Source organism: Barbus barbus (assembly GCF_936440315.1).
Source record: "Barbus barbus genome assembly, chromosome: 5".
In the NCBI taxonomy this organism is placed as follows: Eukaryota; Metazoa; Chordata; class Actinopteri; order Cypriniformes; family Cyprinidae; genus Barbus; species Barbus barbus.
The window spans coordinates 13,091,091-13,107,220 of record NC_136733.1 but is presented as its reverse complement, the minus strand read 5'-3'; the positions used below and the strand labels follow the sequence as shown (position 1 = coordinate 13,107,220).

Sequence of the window (16,130 nt, the reverse complement as noted above, 5' to 3'; positions counted from 1 at the left end):
TGTGTCCAGCAGGTGAAAAAACTACCACCTGGGTTAAAAAACTACCGCCTAATGAAAACACAGTAGTGTGTAATACAATATGAGCTCCTCTTCTGCAGGCACCGTTTTTGTTTGCTGTTGGTGTAGGCTTGCGTTAAGTTTTGAAGTCATGCAGTAGGCTTACTTTTGTTAAGTAAGGACTCCGCCCCTTACCTGGACCCTTCCTTTCAGAACACTGCCCTCCTTCACAAACCCCACAGCACAACGAGGACACCAGATCCCCTGTTTATTTTGGACACTTTATCCCCTTTGAACACTTTATTTTATTGTTTCTGTTTAATAAAAGCTTCTCCGAGGCCTGACGCCACACCCACTGTGTCTGTCGTTTGCTCTTCCCGCCATAGTATGTATGACGCATGAAATGTATGTGGTTTTTATTCATGTACGTACATGCTTGGTTCTTATTGTTTTTATTTGGTCTTGAAAAAGAACTATGCAATTTTCTGTAAGAGTTTAAATCTCTAACACTAAAAATGTTTTGTGATGTAACCAAGTCAAGAGGAAACATTTATGAAATCTTTTCAAATATATATATTTTTTTTTCACAGAAGTGTACAGTAAATAGTCTAGTAATTATGATATTCTTTTCTTTTGCTGTTAGTATTAAAACAGTCAAACTTTTTTGCTGTTGGGAAAACATTTGTATTGTTTTGAATACAAACCTTCTGCTTTCTATGCTTGATTATATCGCATCTTCGCCCGTTTTGGCTGAGAAGCACATGGTTTTGTGGTCTAGTATGTAAAGGGCTGGTGGAAATACTGCACAGGGGTATTATGCTTAAACCCTTTCCATGCAATTTGTTTCTGCGCAAACAACTGATTTTTTTTTACATATCAATCATTTTGGTTTTCCAAACTACAAGATAACCTTATGGGCATATTCTGCAAATAATTTCTAAAGGTTTAATGAGCAAAAATTGTGTACGGAACACCACAAGTGTGACAAACTTCCTGATTAAACATTAAAGCACACTAGTGTGATAAACAGTGCATTGTTTTCTTATTTTATTTAATAGTGACAGCATTTTCCAGAAATAATGCTGTTTTTACAAAACCTGTCCTGATGTCCGAAACCTGTCCTAATATGTACAGACATTTTGGATATTTATATATTTTGGAAGGGTGATCCATGAACTGGAGAGATGCTGAGCTTTTCTGTCAGCATTGGGCATAAAGCCAGATTGCTCCTGGTGCTTGATTTAATGAATCATAAAAAGTAGCTTTTGCCTTTTGATAAGTATGCCTCATAGCTCTTCATCAGAATTGAGAGTAGTTTAGCTTTTCATAAACAAGACACAAAGTTAAGTCAGGTTGTAATAAAAAAATGTAGCAAGCCTTTTTTATTTTTTTTTGTAAACTTGGCTGTAAGGCACATTTCCTTCTGTTCCAGCTCACCTTGACTTGTCTTCCTGAGCACTTTGGCAAATGTATTTGGGTCAGAATGCTGCGTTGTGAGGGTTGGGATGCCCAGAAATTATGACATTATCTTACTGCTCAATATGTGATGCATTCAAGAGTGCAAAACTCCCTGAAATATGCTTAGCTCAAGTTTTAAGCAGGTTCCTAAGTGTTAAATATGTTGTTTGATGCCCCTTCCTCCTTGAAAATATTCACTTATTTATCTTTAATCAAATGTCTGATCCTGTTGTTCAAACTCTGGAGTATGGTGCTAGCAACACCAAACAAATGCAGTTTATAAGTCATTTTTGGATAAATTCATTTGAAATAAGAAGCATAATTGTTGGAAATATATTTCTTCAATGTTTTAAAAGTTTTTATTAAAGAAAATACATAGTCTACACAACTTTTTTGGTATTGTACAACATTTCAGAGAGACTGTTGTGCCAGTATTTAAATGAGCTGGCAATTTATTGCAAACCATTTTTTAGATTTTTTTATTTATTTATTATTATTTGGTTTTTTTTTTCAGATCATTTATACCTGCTCCGGTCAGAAGGTGTCTTCTGGTCCAAGCTGACAATTTTTATTTGTTTAAGTTCCATTACATATTTATTCCCAGCGGTATGTATGGGTATGTGATATGCCACATGCATTTTACTGGTCCCAGGTGGAGGTGACCTCATGCCTTTTCCATAAGGTCTTATGGCAGTGTTTTCCTTAAAATCTGGGTCTTCTCACATGGGTTTGGCTTTCATTTGTGGATCATCTAAGCTCTTTTATTCAACTCCACAGAAAAGTGTGTAGTATCATGAATCACTTTCCTTAAAGCAGAGGCAGTTCCCTTCCAGTTAGAGAACATACTGGGCCTCCGTTTGTTTACATTCGTGGGGAGGAACCTCTTCCTCTACTTATCCATTGTTGTGCTACTCAACTCCGCCAGCCTTTTAGCTCCTTTTGACAATGGAAAGAGAGGACGTTTATGTCATACGGTGTAGTGTTTGTGATGGCAACAGTATCAAAAAATTTTTTTCTTCAAGTCCAAATGTATACTGTTTAAATTCTGAGTGTATCTTTATACATAAACATTTTTATTGTGTGTATGTTTTTAAAGGTTATTTCAGAGGGGCAAGGAATAGTAAAATTACTTGAATTACTCTGCAGTCTATCTGGTAAATGAATGAGCACTGCAAGTGGTGTGGATCACTCTGTCAATTTATTATGGAAGCAATCTAGTTTTGTCTTCATGCATGCTTTTTAATTGATTCTGATTTGTTTTAAAATGTGTATAAAAATGCAAGAATTTATATGCGATTGGTCATGGTACGTGCAGCACATGCAGCCATTCTTGTTTATATGTTTATAATATTTCGGTCACATTTAGTTGGGATTTCATTTATTTATTTATTTTGAAGCTCCAGTTTTGTTTTGCTTCTTAGAACTGTACAATTTGGTCAACATTTTGGGACGTGTATATCAACATGACTTTGGGAAGATTGTTCGCTCATATTGTGTTGCCAAATGCACATTATAAGCAACTGAAGCCCAGAACAGATGCAGAGATGAATTTTGTGTTGAGCAGCATTTACTGTGAACTGAACCAGATCATGGGTAAAATAAGAAAGTGCAGTGCATATTTATTTTATTGAATTGCAGACCATGCAATATCGTGCAGCACAATCTTCAAATTGCAAATGTTGTTTTTATTTTGATTAATCGTGCTACCCTATCTGCTTTGGTAATAAACAGTTTGTTGTCTTGGATTTCTCCAATGACGTTTCCACCAACGTGCTTATCATTTGAGGTAGAAAAAGCCCTCAGATGTGTTTGCTTGTCTAGAAAGATTCTATCTCTATGAGAAAAGGGCTTGTTTTTTTCAATGTGTGCTGGAGGGGGTGAAGGGGTAACCTCAAATTAACTGCGAGTGGAGGAAAATTTGTGGGTTATATAACAGCATTTTAAAAATTAAACTGACAATTATGATGATAATAACACAAGGGATTTAACAGTATCAAATGCAACATTAATAACGATTCATGCTGAGATTGAAAATTCAGTCAAAATGAGATGACATTCATGGGTATTTCTTTAATGGGGTTGAAAAATGGTGACATCAGCCAAAAGGCAAGGCATTTTAGAGCTGGAATAAGTTACTACATTGTAATGAATGTAGTAATGCATTGTCAGTAATGGATATGCAGCCATGTGTTAAATATTTTTGTAAACACTGCAGTGCTATTCCTAATGTGATCTTTTCTTGTAATGGTTCCCAGATTGAACTCAATGTTGATCTCCTCTTTCTTTCAGCCGGATAACATCCTCTACCCACCCTCGATGCGCTTCCGCAAGTACAGCAACCCAGAGGTTTCTCACAGCTCCAGTTTAGCGCTGAAATTTAAACTCGGTGAAGATGGCAAACAGATCCGGAGAGGAAGTCTAGGGGGCGCTCTTACAGGTAACACCTTGACCTTTGTGTACAGCCATGTAAAGAGTCGGGGTGTAACAGTTCAACTTGATCACAGTTCTAATTATCACGGTTTCGATATTCTATATGTTTTTCTGTTTGCTATGTTTAAGGAAAAAACTATACTGTCAAATAAAAATAAAGAAAAGAACAAATAACCTGACTACAAGCAGCAGCACAAATAAATAAATACAATAGAGCAAAGATAGACAAGCTGTATACAATGTGACCCACATTTGGTTTCCGACCACTGAAAATGGGTAATATTCAACAGCTGAGATTCCACACAGCCACACTGATTCCAATATCTCTGGCAGTGAACAATATACAGGGAAGTGGTGTGTATGTGGCCAAGTATGGTGACCCATACTCGGAATTTGTGCTCTGCATTTAACCCATCCAAGTGTACACACAGTAGTGAACATACAGTACACCCGGAGCAGTGGGCAGCCAATGCTGCGGCGCACGGGGAGCAGTTGGGGGTTTGGTCTCACCTCAGTCGTGGTATTGAGGGTGGAGAGAGTGTTGGTTATTCACTCCCCTCACCTACAATCCCTGCCAGACCTGAGACTCGAACCCACGACCTTCGGGTTACAAGTCCAACTCTCTAGCCATTAGGCCACGACTGCCCTCGTGTCTCACAGAAGTGAGTACACCCGCACATTTTTGTAAATATTTTATTGTAACTTTTCATGTGACAACACTGAAGAAATTACACTTTACTACAATGTAAAGTAGTGAGTGTACAGCTTGTATAACAGTGTAAATTTGCTGTCCCCTCAAAATAACTCAACACACAGCCATTAATGTCTAAACCGCTTGCCACAAAAGTGATTACCCCGAGCAAGGACAGTATCTAATTGGTCAAGACGTCCAGATGGGACGGTCTGAAAGCCGAGTTTAAAAGTTTAAAAACTCAGGACACCATCAAACTTCTTCGTAGTCCCTCTTACTCTCTTACGCCCTCTTCTTCTCTTTTGCCACCGCGTGCTGCTCTTTGAGCGTGCTCTGGCCCATGTGCCAGTTGCTACCGCAATGGAAAGAAAACCAACCTAGTCTCATTACCTCCTTTTATTTTTATTCTTTTACTTTAGTTTCTTTTCTTTCTGTGGAGTTTCGTGTTCTAATGTAAGTTTGCTACAAAGTCCAGCTCCGACTGCACTCCCTTCAAACTTCGACCAGACCAACTCCGCATCCTCAGCCAATGCCCAAGACCTCACTTCAAAGACTACTGAACTCTCAACCAATCAGACACTTCGGGGAACCCCGTCTGCAACGACGACACAAAGAAACCTCTTAACACAGGCAAAGCAAGCAAGTACACTTCCAGGTTCTAACTGAATCAGGTGCATTTAATACAAATTTTAGCCTCATTGAGAAACTCAAAGCGAGGGTTAAATAAGTGATTGATTGGTTGTTCAGGTCTATGCAGTAGCACATATTGCTGTAAACTTGGGATTTCACATTTCCATTCTCTTAAACTCATCCTTTCCTCACTTTCTCTCTATCTGCATTGTGTGAATGCTTGTGTTCATATGTTAGATTAGTTTGTCTTAGGTTTATATATATATATATATATATATATATAAGTCTTATTTATATTGAATAGAGAAGTATCTTGTGTTTTCTGCTCACAAGTTAATGTCTTAATCTGCCGGTTTTGTTACTGTGCTATTTAATAGTGTTTTCACCATATTTTGGATTTTAATATCCAGTGCAGTGTTTGTTATACGGCTCGTTCAGTGAATCGCCGTAACACTGATTCTGTTCAAATCCCTATAAAATCATAAATTATTCCCTTTGAGCTAAATTAAACTATTTCTTTAAATTACATATTAATATTACTTTTATTACGTTACAGCGGCATATGGTCTGAGCACTGACAGGCTGACCCCCCCCCCCCACACACACACCCACCCCCCCACACACACACCCACCCCTTCAACCTCAGCAGCAATGCTGGCAGCACTCATATGTCTATTTCCCAAACACAACCTCTGGATATGACGCTGAGCATGTGCGCTCAACTTCCTCGTTCGACCATAGCGAGGCCTGTTCTGAGTGGAACCTGTCCTGTTAAACCGCTGTATGGTCTTGGCCACCGTGCTGCAGCTCAGTTTCAGGGTCTTGGCAATCTTCTTATAGCCTACGCCATCTTTATGTAGAGCAACAATTATTTTTTTTCAGATCCTCAGAGAGTTCTTTGCCATGAGGTGCCATGTTGAACTTCCAGTGACCAGTATGAGAGAGTGTGAGCGATAACACCAAATTTAACACACCTGCTCCCCATTCACACCTGAGACCTTGTAACACTAACAAGTCACATGACTTCGGAGAGAAAATGGCTAATTGACCCATTTTGGACATTTTCACTTAGGGGTGTACTCACTTTTGTGGCCAGCTCTTTAGACATTAATGGCTGTGTGTTGAATTATTTTGAGGGGACAGCAAATTGACACTGTTATACAAGCTGTACACTCACTACTTTACATTGTAGCAAAGTGTCATTTCTTCAGTGTTGTCACATGAAAAGATATAATAAAATATTTACAAAAATGTGAGGGGTGTACTCACTTCTGTGAGATACTGTAGGTCCTTGAAAATGAAGATTCAAAAGCAAAGGTTATTAGGAACCGTAATCTAAAAAGATATTAAGACAACCTTTATATTTGAGTTAAAGGTGCACAACTTTGGGGATAAAAAATTATATTTATGGGACTCAGTTATGTTCTATGCAGTTATTTTGATGTAGGGAAACAAGATACGCTTGTAGTTTAAACATTATCTGTTCCTCAGACATTCTCTTTAAAAGAAATAAAGCATCATGTGTATGCAAAGTGACCCACATTTGGTTTTTGACCACTGAAAATGTTTACATATTGAGATTACAATATTGCTGGATTGTAACCATATAGAGCCTTAAAAATGAAGATGCCAAAAAAAGTTTAAGACCCAAAATCTAAAAGATCATTAAGATATCTTTTAAAACTTCTTTAATTACAGGCATGCAAACTTTGGAGAAAAAATTTGAAAAGTGCTTTTTTCCATTTTTATTTTTTTGCAATGGTCATCACTGGCATGTAATGCAACAGATTGCTAGTCAACAGATTTTACTAATAGACCTACCAGTCTCTGTGTAAAAATAACATAATGATGCTGCCATCTTTCTAAAGTCATTTTTACCCCCCTGTAATCTGGCTCCGAATCACAGGTGAAAATTGTCATTTACAAAACGGTGGATTACTCAGTAAATATACATTAATGATATTTAATATTTTGGCTTTCATCACTATACATGTTCTTCTTTATTCATAAACAAATTGACAAAATCAAAAAATTTGAGCCGGGGAAGATTCTGAAAATTGGTTGATTTGAGACGCAATGACCCTTCTGTTCTATTTGGTGTTTGTCTTGCCATTTCCCGGGGTCTGGCATGTTGGATCAGGTATATAGGGCACAATGTTGAAATGTGCTGAGGGTGTCTAGCTGGCATTTCCTCAGCTCTGTGGATGATGACTATGTGGAAGCTGTTTCGCATTGAGCAGGAATTGCAATTTTCCTCCTACGCGTCCTGTTTTTTTTTTTTGACCAGGTTCTGTGACCATGTAGAGCCCACAAACGCATAAATATGGGTTAACAATAGGTTGTCTGGGAGACGATGCTATAGCTGAACTAAAAGTCTCTCTCTTTTATTATTTAAAAGGATCATCTCTCATCTCTCCTACACAAAACTGCTAAGTGATCCATTCTCCTCCGTTTATTTGTCTGTTTAATTCAATCCAATTAATTTCAGTTTTCTAGTCTATGTACTTCAAAACACTATTTTTTCCATGTTTATTACTCTGTAAACCTTACAGCTGTGTGGTTTTGTTAGTTGCCAGGGAGAAGATTGCTCTGTATTTAATATGAAAGGACAAACAGCTGCTGCTTCATATGTAAAGGGCATTATAAATCCAGACAACACTTAATCCTAAAGAATACTTGAAAAATAAAACAAACTGAAGAGCAGGATAGATACACATGGACAAACACGTAATGCAAATGGTCAGATAAATCCATTTTAATCACATGGAGAAGTTCTGTTTTAATACATTTGATTGCATTTTGTATTTTTAATAATCATCTGTTATATTGTCTTGACTCAAATTAATTGAAATGAACACTGATGATGCTTTTGTCATGGCCCTACAACCCCTGCTGTTCTCTCTCTCTCTCTCTCTCTCTCTCTCTCTCTCTTTTTTTTCTATTCAGTTTTATCTTGCTTTGCATGGACAAGCACCACTCATATTTTGTTCAGAAAATGTTAAATTGTACTCAATTTATCAGTATTTGACCAATTTCCTTGCTACAGTAATGCATTATTTGCTATATAAGCAGTTATTTGAAAATAACATATCAAATACGTGCTTCTCTCAGACAGCCTACAAAACCATTTAAAATAACGAGTCGCAGTTGTACGCATCACCTAATGCACCGTGAAAACAATTTCTGAAATATAAGGGCACAAAAGCGTATATTTATCATATTAAACTGTATATAATTTGGTTTTAGCAGATTTAATTTAGTCTGACACGACTTCTCAGCCAACAAATTACATTTGGTATGGCGGCTCAGGTTTATGAAGGTATATTAGATTATCAATCAAAACTCTGAACAGATCGACGGGGGGCTGGAAAAGGATCAGTCAAGGTGAAGAGGCCGTCCACAGTGCTGTGATATGCCTGTGACACAGGGTGAAGGGCTTGAATATGAGCTGAATGTTGGTCTATTGGAGCTTCTGTCTTTTTTAGTGGATGTGTGAAGTCAGTTCTCAAGTTCATGCTAGTGTCCTAGCAGGGTTATTGCAGTAGTTATCTCATTAATTATGAATATTATGCACTAATATTGGACAAACTGTGTCCCAATACATGTCCTTATTTTGAACAGTGGGGTAAAATAGGTTCAGAGGCCACACTGGGCAATACTGGTGGTTTGTGACATTGTTTTTTATTTTTTTTAATTTTTTTTTTAATTTGAATTGTTTGTATACATTTTTGTATACAATTTTTTTCATTTTGAAGGGAAATGGGTAAGATGCCCCCAGAATTAGCATAGAAGGTCCCAATGCTGCTGCTAGTGTTATAATTTTATTAAACCCAATAATTGAGTGGCTAATTTGGTGAAATCATTCAATTCTAATTCACGATACTGCTGCTATGACCCATTTTACTGTACCTTCAATAGAGCATATGGGAAGATAAGTGTATTCATATGATTGCATGTAAGTTTGTTTGCAAAACAAATATTCTGTCATGTTGTTCCAAAACTGCATGACTGACTTTCTGCTGTTGATTTGCTGAAAGAAGATATTTTGAAAAATGTTTCAACAACTTTAGACACCGCACTGAGACATTTTTCAAAATATATTTTTATAATGCACAAAAGAGAGTCAGTCATACAAGTTTGGAACAACATGAGGATGAGTAATTTGGCCATTTTTGTGTTTTAAACATGCGAGATGCAGGGTAGTGAGCTTATTTTAATTTAAGCTCTGCATTTTTAGTACATTTCATGCATGAGATGCTGCAAAAGATACAACATGCGAGTGTACCAGTCAAATGTATCTGTGTAGTGCATTGTTTACATAGAAAAACAATGGCAAAGCAGCACAGTGGAGTGTGTGAACGGTTCCTAAATGTCCAAATGTTTTTGTGCCTGCCATACATAAAATCAGTGTGTGCATTCACACAAATCATGTATCTCACTGGACCGTGTGACTTTTGCTCTTTGCCATTCACATGTCTATAGATACAGTAATTTGGGTCATGTTGAATACCATATGTTTGATATGACATGTCCATTATGATGCACCGGTGAGGCATTGGCTGTGAAATAGTGAGGCACCCCCAGAATCCTCTCTGATCTTGTCTGAATTGATTAGGTTGGTTAACACATTAACTTTTAAGAACCTGTTTTGTTTGGTATGCTACCAGAGTACTTTTTACAGATGTAATGCAATGTTTAAATGCAAGTAATATAAAATGTTGTTTTTTTTTAATCAATAACATCTTTTATTTACCCCCCCAGGGAAGTACCTGCTGCCATATGCCTCAACCCAGCAGACATGGTCAGCTACAGGCTCAGAGACCACCAACCTGGTGCGCATGCGCTCACAGACCCTTGGCAAATCTGCACCCTCTCTCACAGCTAGCCTGGTCAGTATACCACAAAAAAAGTTTAACCTGATATCATATGGTAGATTCCCCACTCAAACACTAGGGAGCACTGCTGCATCAAACTACGAATAACATATTTTGGCCTGTTCTGATGGACTCCACTGTGATAAAGGACCCTGTAATTTCCATACAGTTCACTAGCAGGATATTGCTTTTATAGCATGTTGAAAAAACAAAAAGAATCATGCATTTAGCTTGAAATGTGAACAAAGTCTTATGAACTGATGAGAATGATTGATTAACTTGTTCTGACTAACTGAAAGATGAATAAGGAAAATATTAGCTTAATTAATTAGTAAAATATATAAAACTCAATCAGTTAAAACATTATTTTACAGATTTTGTATGGGGTTGGAGGAAGGGTTGCCTCTGGCCTTGTATACCTGCCCCTATATCATGCTTTTTTCCCCCCTTGCACACGGTTTCCAAAACACATGGCCTCAAAACACATTGAAAGACACGTTTTGGTACCAAACATGGTTCCAGTTTTTATGAACTGACATGTCACACTTCTCTTGCCAGGAAAAATCATGTTTTGTTGTCTATGGTGTGCAGCATTGATGCAATCATCGTTGTGTGACAACAGTATTAAATGGGACTGAAAGCGACATTTCACATAAAAATTAAAATGCTGTCAGAATCTACTTAGCTTCATGTTTTAATAATTTTTAACAGTGTTACACATCGTTATTTCGCAGAATGTCCCAGCTGTTCTATTTCTTATAATGAAAGTGGTGACACGAGGCTGTCAAACGCCATAAAAGCACTGCATTTGACTCTTGTGAAGAGCAATGTTTATAAATTGCTTAATATAAAGAAAATCAGGATTGTAGCAAGTTGGAGAAGCAGTCTGGATTAGTGAAATTGTAAAGTTTCTTTTGTCGGTTTAAGATTTTTTTAGTTGGCTGCATTGTTCACCCAAAAATTAAAGGGGTCGTATGACGTTGCTAAAAACAACAAAATTTTGTGTATTTGGTGTAATGCAATGTGTTTATGTGGTTTAGAGTTAAAAAAATATTATTTTCCACATACTGTACATTGTTACTCCTCTATGTCCCACCTTTCTCGATTTTTTTTATTTTTTATTTTATTTTTTTATTTTTTTACAAAGCTCATCGTTCTGAGAAGCGAGGCATGCTCTGATTGGCCAGCTATCCAGTGCATTGTGATTGGCCGAATACCTCAAGCGTGTAACGGAAGTGTTACGCCCCTCACCATATTGTGATGGCGTTTCCTAACGCCGACTTATACAGTCTTTTCGCTATGCAACGCGATGCGTAAACATTACCATCTCTGCATTTGTGATCGGAGAAACGACAAACAACAAGAGTTACTCTACACTGCTCAACTCACGTTTTGAATAAAAATCCTGCCCTCTTTCATTGCGTATACATTTGGGCGGTGTTATGAAAATCTCCCCACATTGTGACGTAGACATGTGGGGGCGTGTTTAAATGAGGCGTTTTAGGGGAGCGTGGACAAGTCTGAACTTTTAGAAAGAATATCTCCTTGGTTTTGAGACTTTAGTCTTTGCAACTTCAGGGATCTTATCTATGCACAAACAGCTTGTAAAACTCCAAAGAGAAAGGAAAACTTGAAATCACATCATATGACCACTTTAAAATTCTGTCATGATTTGCTCACACTCTTGTCATTCTAATTCCATAAGACTTCTGTTAATCATCGTAACACAAATGAAGATATTTTTAAAATTCTTTCATTTTTGTCCATCCATGATCTCCATGCAACTAAAAAGCCTTGTGTGATGCATCCAAACCTATAAAGTTTGCTCGTGTGTCAAGCATGCATGGTTGAGCTTCTGTTTACCATATTTAATGTGTTCTATGTACGTTGAATTAAATCTTTTCAAAACTCGTAAATTAGATCTGTTCATTAATGCAAATATATCTCTTTAGAGGACTAAACGGTTGGAGTTCTATAGATTATTTTTTTTATGTTTTAATGAATTTTTGCTATTGGTTTCGTGGGCTTTCAATGGATGGACAAAAATGAGATGGGAATACTTAAAATATAAGACAGATACATGACCGAACATGATGTAAAGTGATGAAGTCTAATGACAGTCAATGAGAATATGTTTGGTTTTCTTTATTTCTTTTCTACTTTTTTCTATTTCTACTTTTTACTTTTTTTGAGTATATAGTGTGAAGTAAATAATAATTTAATACCAATGTTTTTTTGTTTTTTTTTTCAATTGCATCATTAAATTTTATAATACCTCAGCATTGCTCACTGGAAAAAAAAAATCATTAATCTCAAACATATACTTAGTACATGTGTTTAGTTTGTCTGCAAGACCTAGCATTGCCTAAGAGGAGCCATGTTGATGTTAACACAGCCATATTCCTATTCCAACTTTTGGACCAAATATCTTCAAGATTAGAGGAGTTTTTGAAACATTATTTTTGTCTGTGTTGAGCTGAAAGCTATGATGATATCTTGAGAAACTGCCATGTCTTATTTGCCTCTCCTGAGCCGTGGCAAATAGAGGTCCAGGTTCCATGTTGGGTGCCTGATTGAAATTAATGACTGCAGAGAGCAGGGTCAATGCTGCAACAAACAATGTCATTTACTTAGCGGCCGTATCCGATCTGCTTTCATTGTGGCCTCCTGGGTCTCTCTCCCTCTTTCTTCCCTGCTGAAATAAACAGTCTTTGACCAGCTTAGATAACCAGTTAAAACCATACTACTCCTTTCCTGTATTAGGTATGCTGCTGAGGGTTGGAAAACCAGAACTAATTTTTATTCAGGACCAGTTCTGTTAAAATAAAAATAATACTAAGAAATAAATGAATAATGCTGGAAAAAAATATTTTTATTACATTTTAGTCCCATTGTTGGTTCTTATGTCTTCAGTGAATGACTCATGATTTTATTTTATTTTCTCTCCAGTGTGGACAGAACACAAAAGTAGTCCATTTATTGCACAGTGCAATAGAAATGGACTCCAGACTGTGAGCTTTCAGACTGGACATATGATTATTGAATGTGATTTTTATTGAATCCATCAAAAAGACTCTGAAAGAGTCTAATGGATCACAAAGTTAGTAAATGGGTCTGATTTTTGACTTGCTAAACTACATTTATCATTTTCATCATGTCTTGAAACAGTCAGAGAACTTTTACTGTGTTAAGTGTAGCACCAGTCTTTGGGGGTTGAGGACTGTGGCTTTCAGTCTGGGGTATTTAAAACTGAGCACAAGATTTAGTCCTTCACACTTGAGGTTTGCCACTTTCAAAAAAAACAAAAATAGTGTTCCTCCATTAAGTCACTTTTGATAAAAGTGTGCTAAATTAATACACGTGAATGTAAATGTGCAATGCAGAGAGATTGAAGTGTAATTGGAAACTTTTCACCATGCCTTTATACTTTTCAATGTCTCTTTTGAATTTTATTGTTTTACACCTTTCACAGATCCAGACTAAAAACTTATACATTTAAATACTTCATGTGAAGCTTCATTTGAATAAGCTTCATTTCTAATTACTTTTCAGGAGTCATTTCCATCACAACCAACAGTTTTTCTAATGTTATGCAAAAAAATAAAACGAAGGAAAACTTTTTTTATTATTATTGTGCAGCATTTCCAGTAAAGCTGTAGTTTTGTGCAAAATAGTTTGTTTGAAACTGTTGAAAATGTTTCATTATTGTATATGTTTAGAATCCTAAAAACTGCTGATTACTCTTTCCAAGATAAGGGAGTCACTGTTTTATTCCAAAAATGTTACCGATGTAATTTACACCGTGCCCATTACACACACACACAAAAGGAAATTATGGCTTTTTTTCCTGAAACCTCATTTCCTTTAAATCTCGCATTATATATTATGTTCACTATTATTATGATGTTCATATAATGTGAGATTTAAAGGAAATGAGGTTTCAGGAAAAAAAAAAAGGAGTCATAATTTACTTGTGTGTGTGTGTATGCAGTTGCTTTACAAAAAAAAGATTTGTTAATAGAATCGTGTCTCTCTCTCTCTCTCTGTGTTTGGTATCATCTCTGCTGCTTTGGCTTTATCAGGCCGTTTACAAGACCCTACTTCTAAATCGGCCTCCCTGAAAATCAATGATGGCGGGGCCTTCCCGCTTTGCGTTTACTCCCATTGAATTGCTAATGGCCTTTTCCCCTGCGCCATTCCTGTGCTATCTTTTTGGATGTTTCCCCTCCTGCAAAATACAAAGGGAAGGAGTATGTCTTGGGAATGTTAACGCTGTTTAGTGAAAACGAGTGCCTGTGGAGTAGGCTGATGGTTCATATGTGACCTTGGAAAGATATTCCTCACACACAGAGGGAGCTTATCTGTTTTCCCTTTGTAAACCTCATGTGAAGGGTATATGGGTTTTTGCTTTGGTCTGTTTGGATATTCAAGAAATTTGTAAACAGTATGTGTTGTTGGAGTCATTTGGGATGAGATGAAAATGTGGTTTTGTTTTCTTCAGTGATCGTGGTAGATATCTCTATTTTATCAAGGGGATTTTGTGTTTACAGTGCTTTCTGCTTTTTATCGAGTTCTTCAGAAGAAGAAACCGTTAAACAACAAAAAAAATGGATTGTGCTTCAGCAGAAATATATTTGTCTAGAAGTATTGTTTTTTTGCATGTGTACATTATCTTAACAGGAAATACTATATAATCTGGCAGTTGTCCAGAAGTCGTGACGTATTGTCAAGTATGGTGACCCATACTCGAAATTGGTGCTCTGCGTTTAACCCATCCAAGTGCACACACACAGCAGTGAGTAGTGAACAAATGCGCACACACACACCCGGAGCAGTGGGCAGGCATGCTGCGGCGCCCGGGGAGCAATTGGGGGTTCGGTGCCTTGCTCAAGGGCACCTCAGTCGTGGTATTGAGGGTGGAGATAGCGCTGTACATTCACTCCCCCCACCTACAATCCCTGCCGGCCGGGGACTCGAACCCGCAACCTTTCGATTACGAGTCCGACTCTCTAACCATTAGGCCACGACTTCCCCCAAAGTCGTGATAAAGAAGAACTGATAAAGGGATAGTTCACCCAAAAATGAAAATTCTGTCATTAATTACTAATGTCGTTCCAACCCGTGACACCTTAGTTCTTCAGAATGCAAATTAAGGTATTTTTGATGTAATCCGAGAGCTTTCTGACCCTCCATAGAGAGTATGTAACAGATTTATTTCAATTTTTTTTTTTTTTTGTGAACAATTTTTTAAAATTATTTAACTCAAACTCAAGTACATGGGGAGAAAAAATACATGACTACAAAACCAACAATGGTCTGCCTGATTGTACGAGGAGAAAAGAGCAAACAACAGAAGCAGAAGCCTGCCGCCCTCCCCTGTCTTAATCAGTAACAAGTAACATGACAGCCAGTACCATTCTTTAGAACACCGCCATTAGCCCTATTATAACACAACAGAATAACTTTGAATTCACATTGAGTGATAAAGTGGGGTTAAAAAAATAAAATGTGTGTACTTTTCATAACAAGGAAACAAACATAAATAATTGTATCATGTACATTGAAAACTGTATTAGTGATACCAAGTTTCCTAGCTTACATGAAGAACTGCCAGTAGCCGATTGATACATGAAGTTCTAGATCAGTAAATCAGAAGTCGAGTCACTCTCTATTATCAAACCCTTATGCCATGTCCATCCCAGGAGAATGAGGAGCGGGAATGGAGCTCAGGAATTGTTGAGCTTCGTCCGGTGAGTGCATTAGTTTGCAGTGGCGTAACTTTGCTTTGAAAAGTGGTGGGGACACCGCACAACTCGTTTTGCTATTTGTTTATTTAATAACCGAATTTACTTGGGGACTGAGTTCAGAGTTGGAAATGCACTTAATTTTCACTTTGATGTACATATGCATCACATTCACAAATATGTCTATAAACATCCAAATAAGCAAAACGTAACATTCACAATGTGAATGTTACGTTTTGCTTATCACAACACATCCAGGGTAGCTAATATCAATCAAAATACGCAAGATAAATATGGTGAACTTAC

At 37.1% G+C, this 16,130-nt stretch overlaps 1 protein-coding gene across 1 annotated transcript in view; it reads left to right on the top strand.

Moving 5' to 3' along the window:
• The window catches only part of mast4 (microtubule associated serine/threonine kinase family member 4), a 122,337-nt gene that overhangs the window by 21,854 nt on the left and 84,353 nt on the right, over positions 1-16,130 (top strand). Inside the window, exons 2-3 of the mRNA XM_079417320.1 lie at positions 3,745-3,892; positions 9,968-10,095. Coding sequence (XP_079273446.1) covers positions 3,745-3,892; positions 9,968-10,095 — 276 coding nt within the window. The remainder of the gene's footprint in view (positions 1-3,744; positions 3,893-9,967; positions 10,096-16,130) is intronic.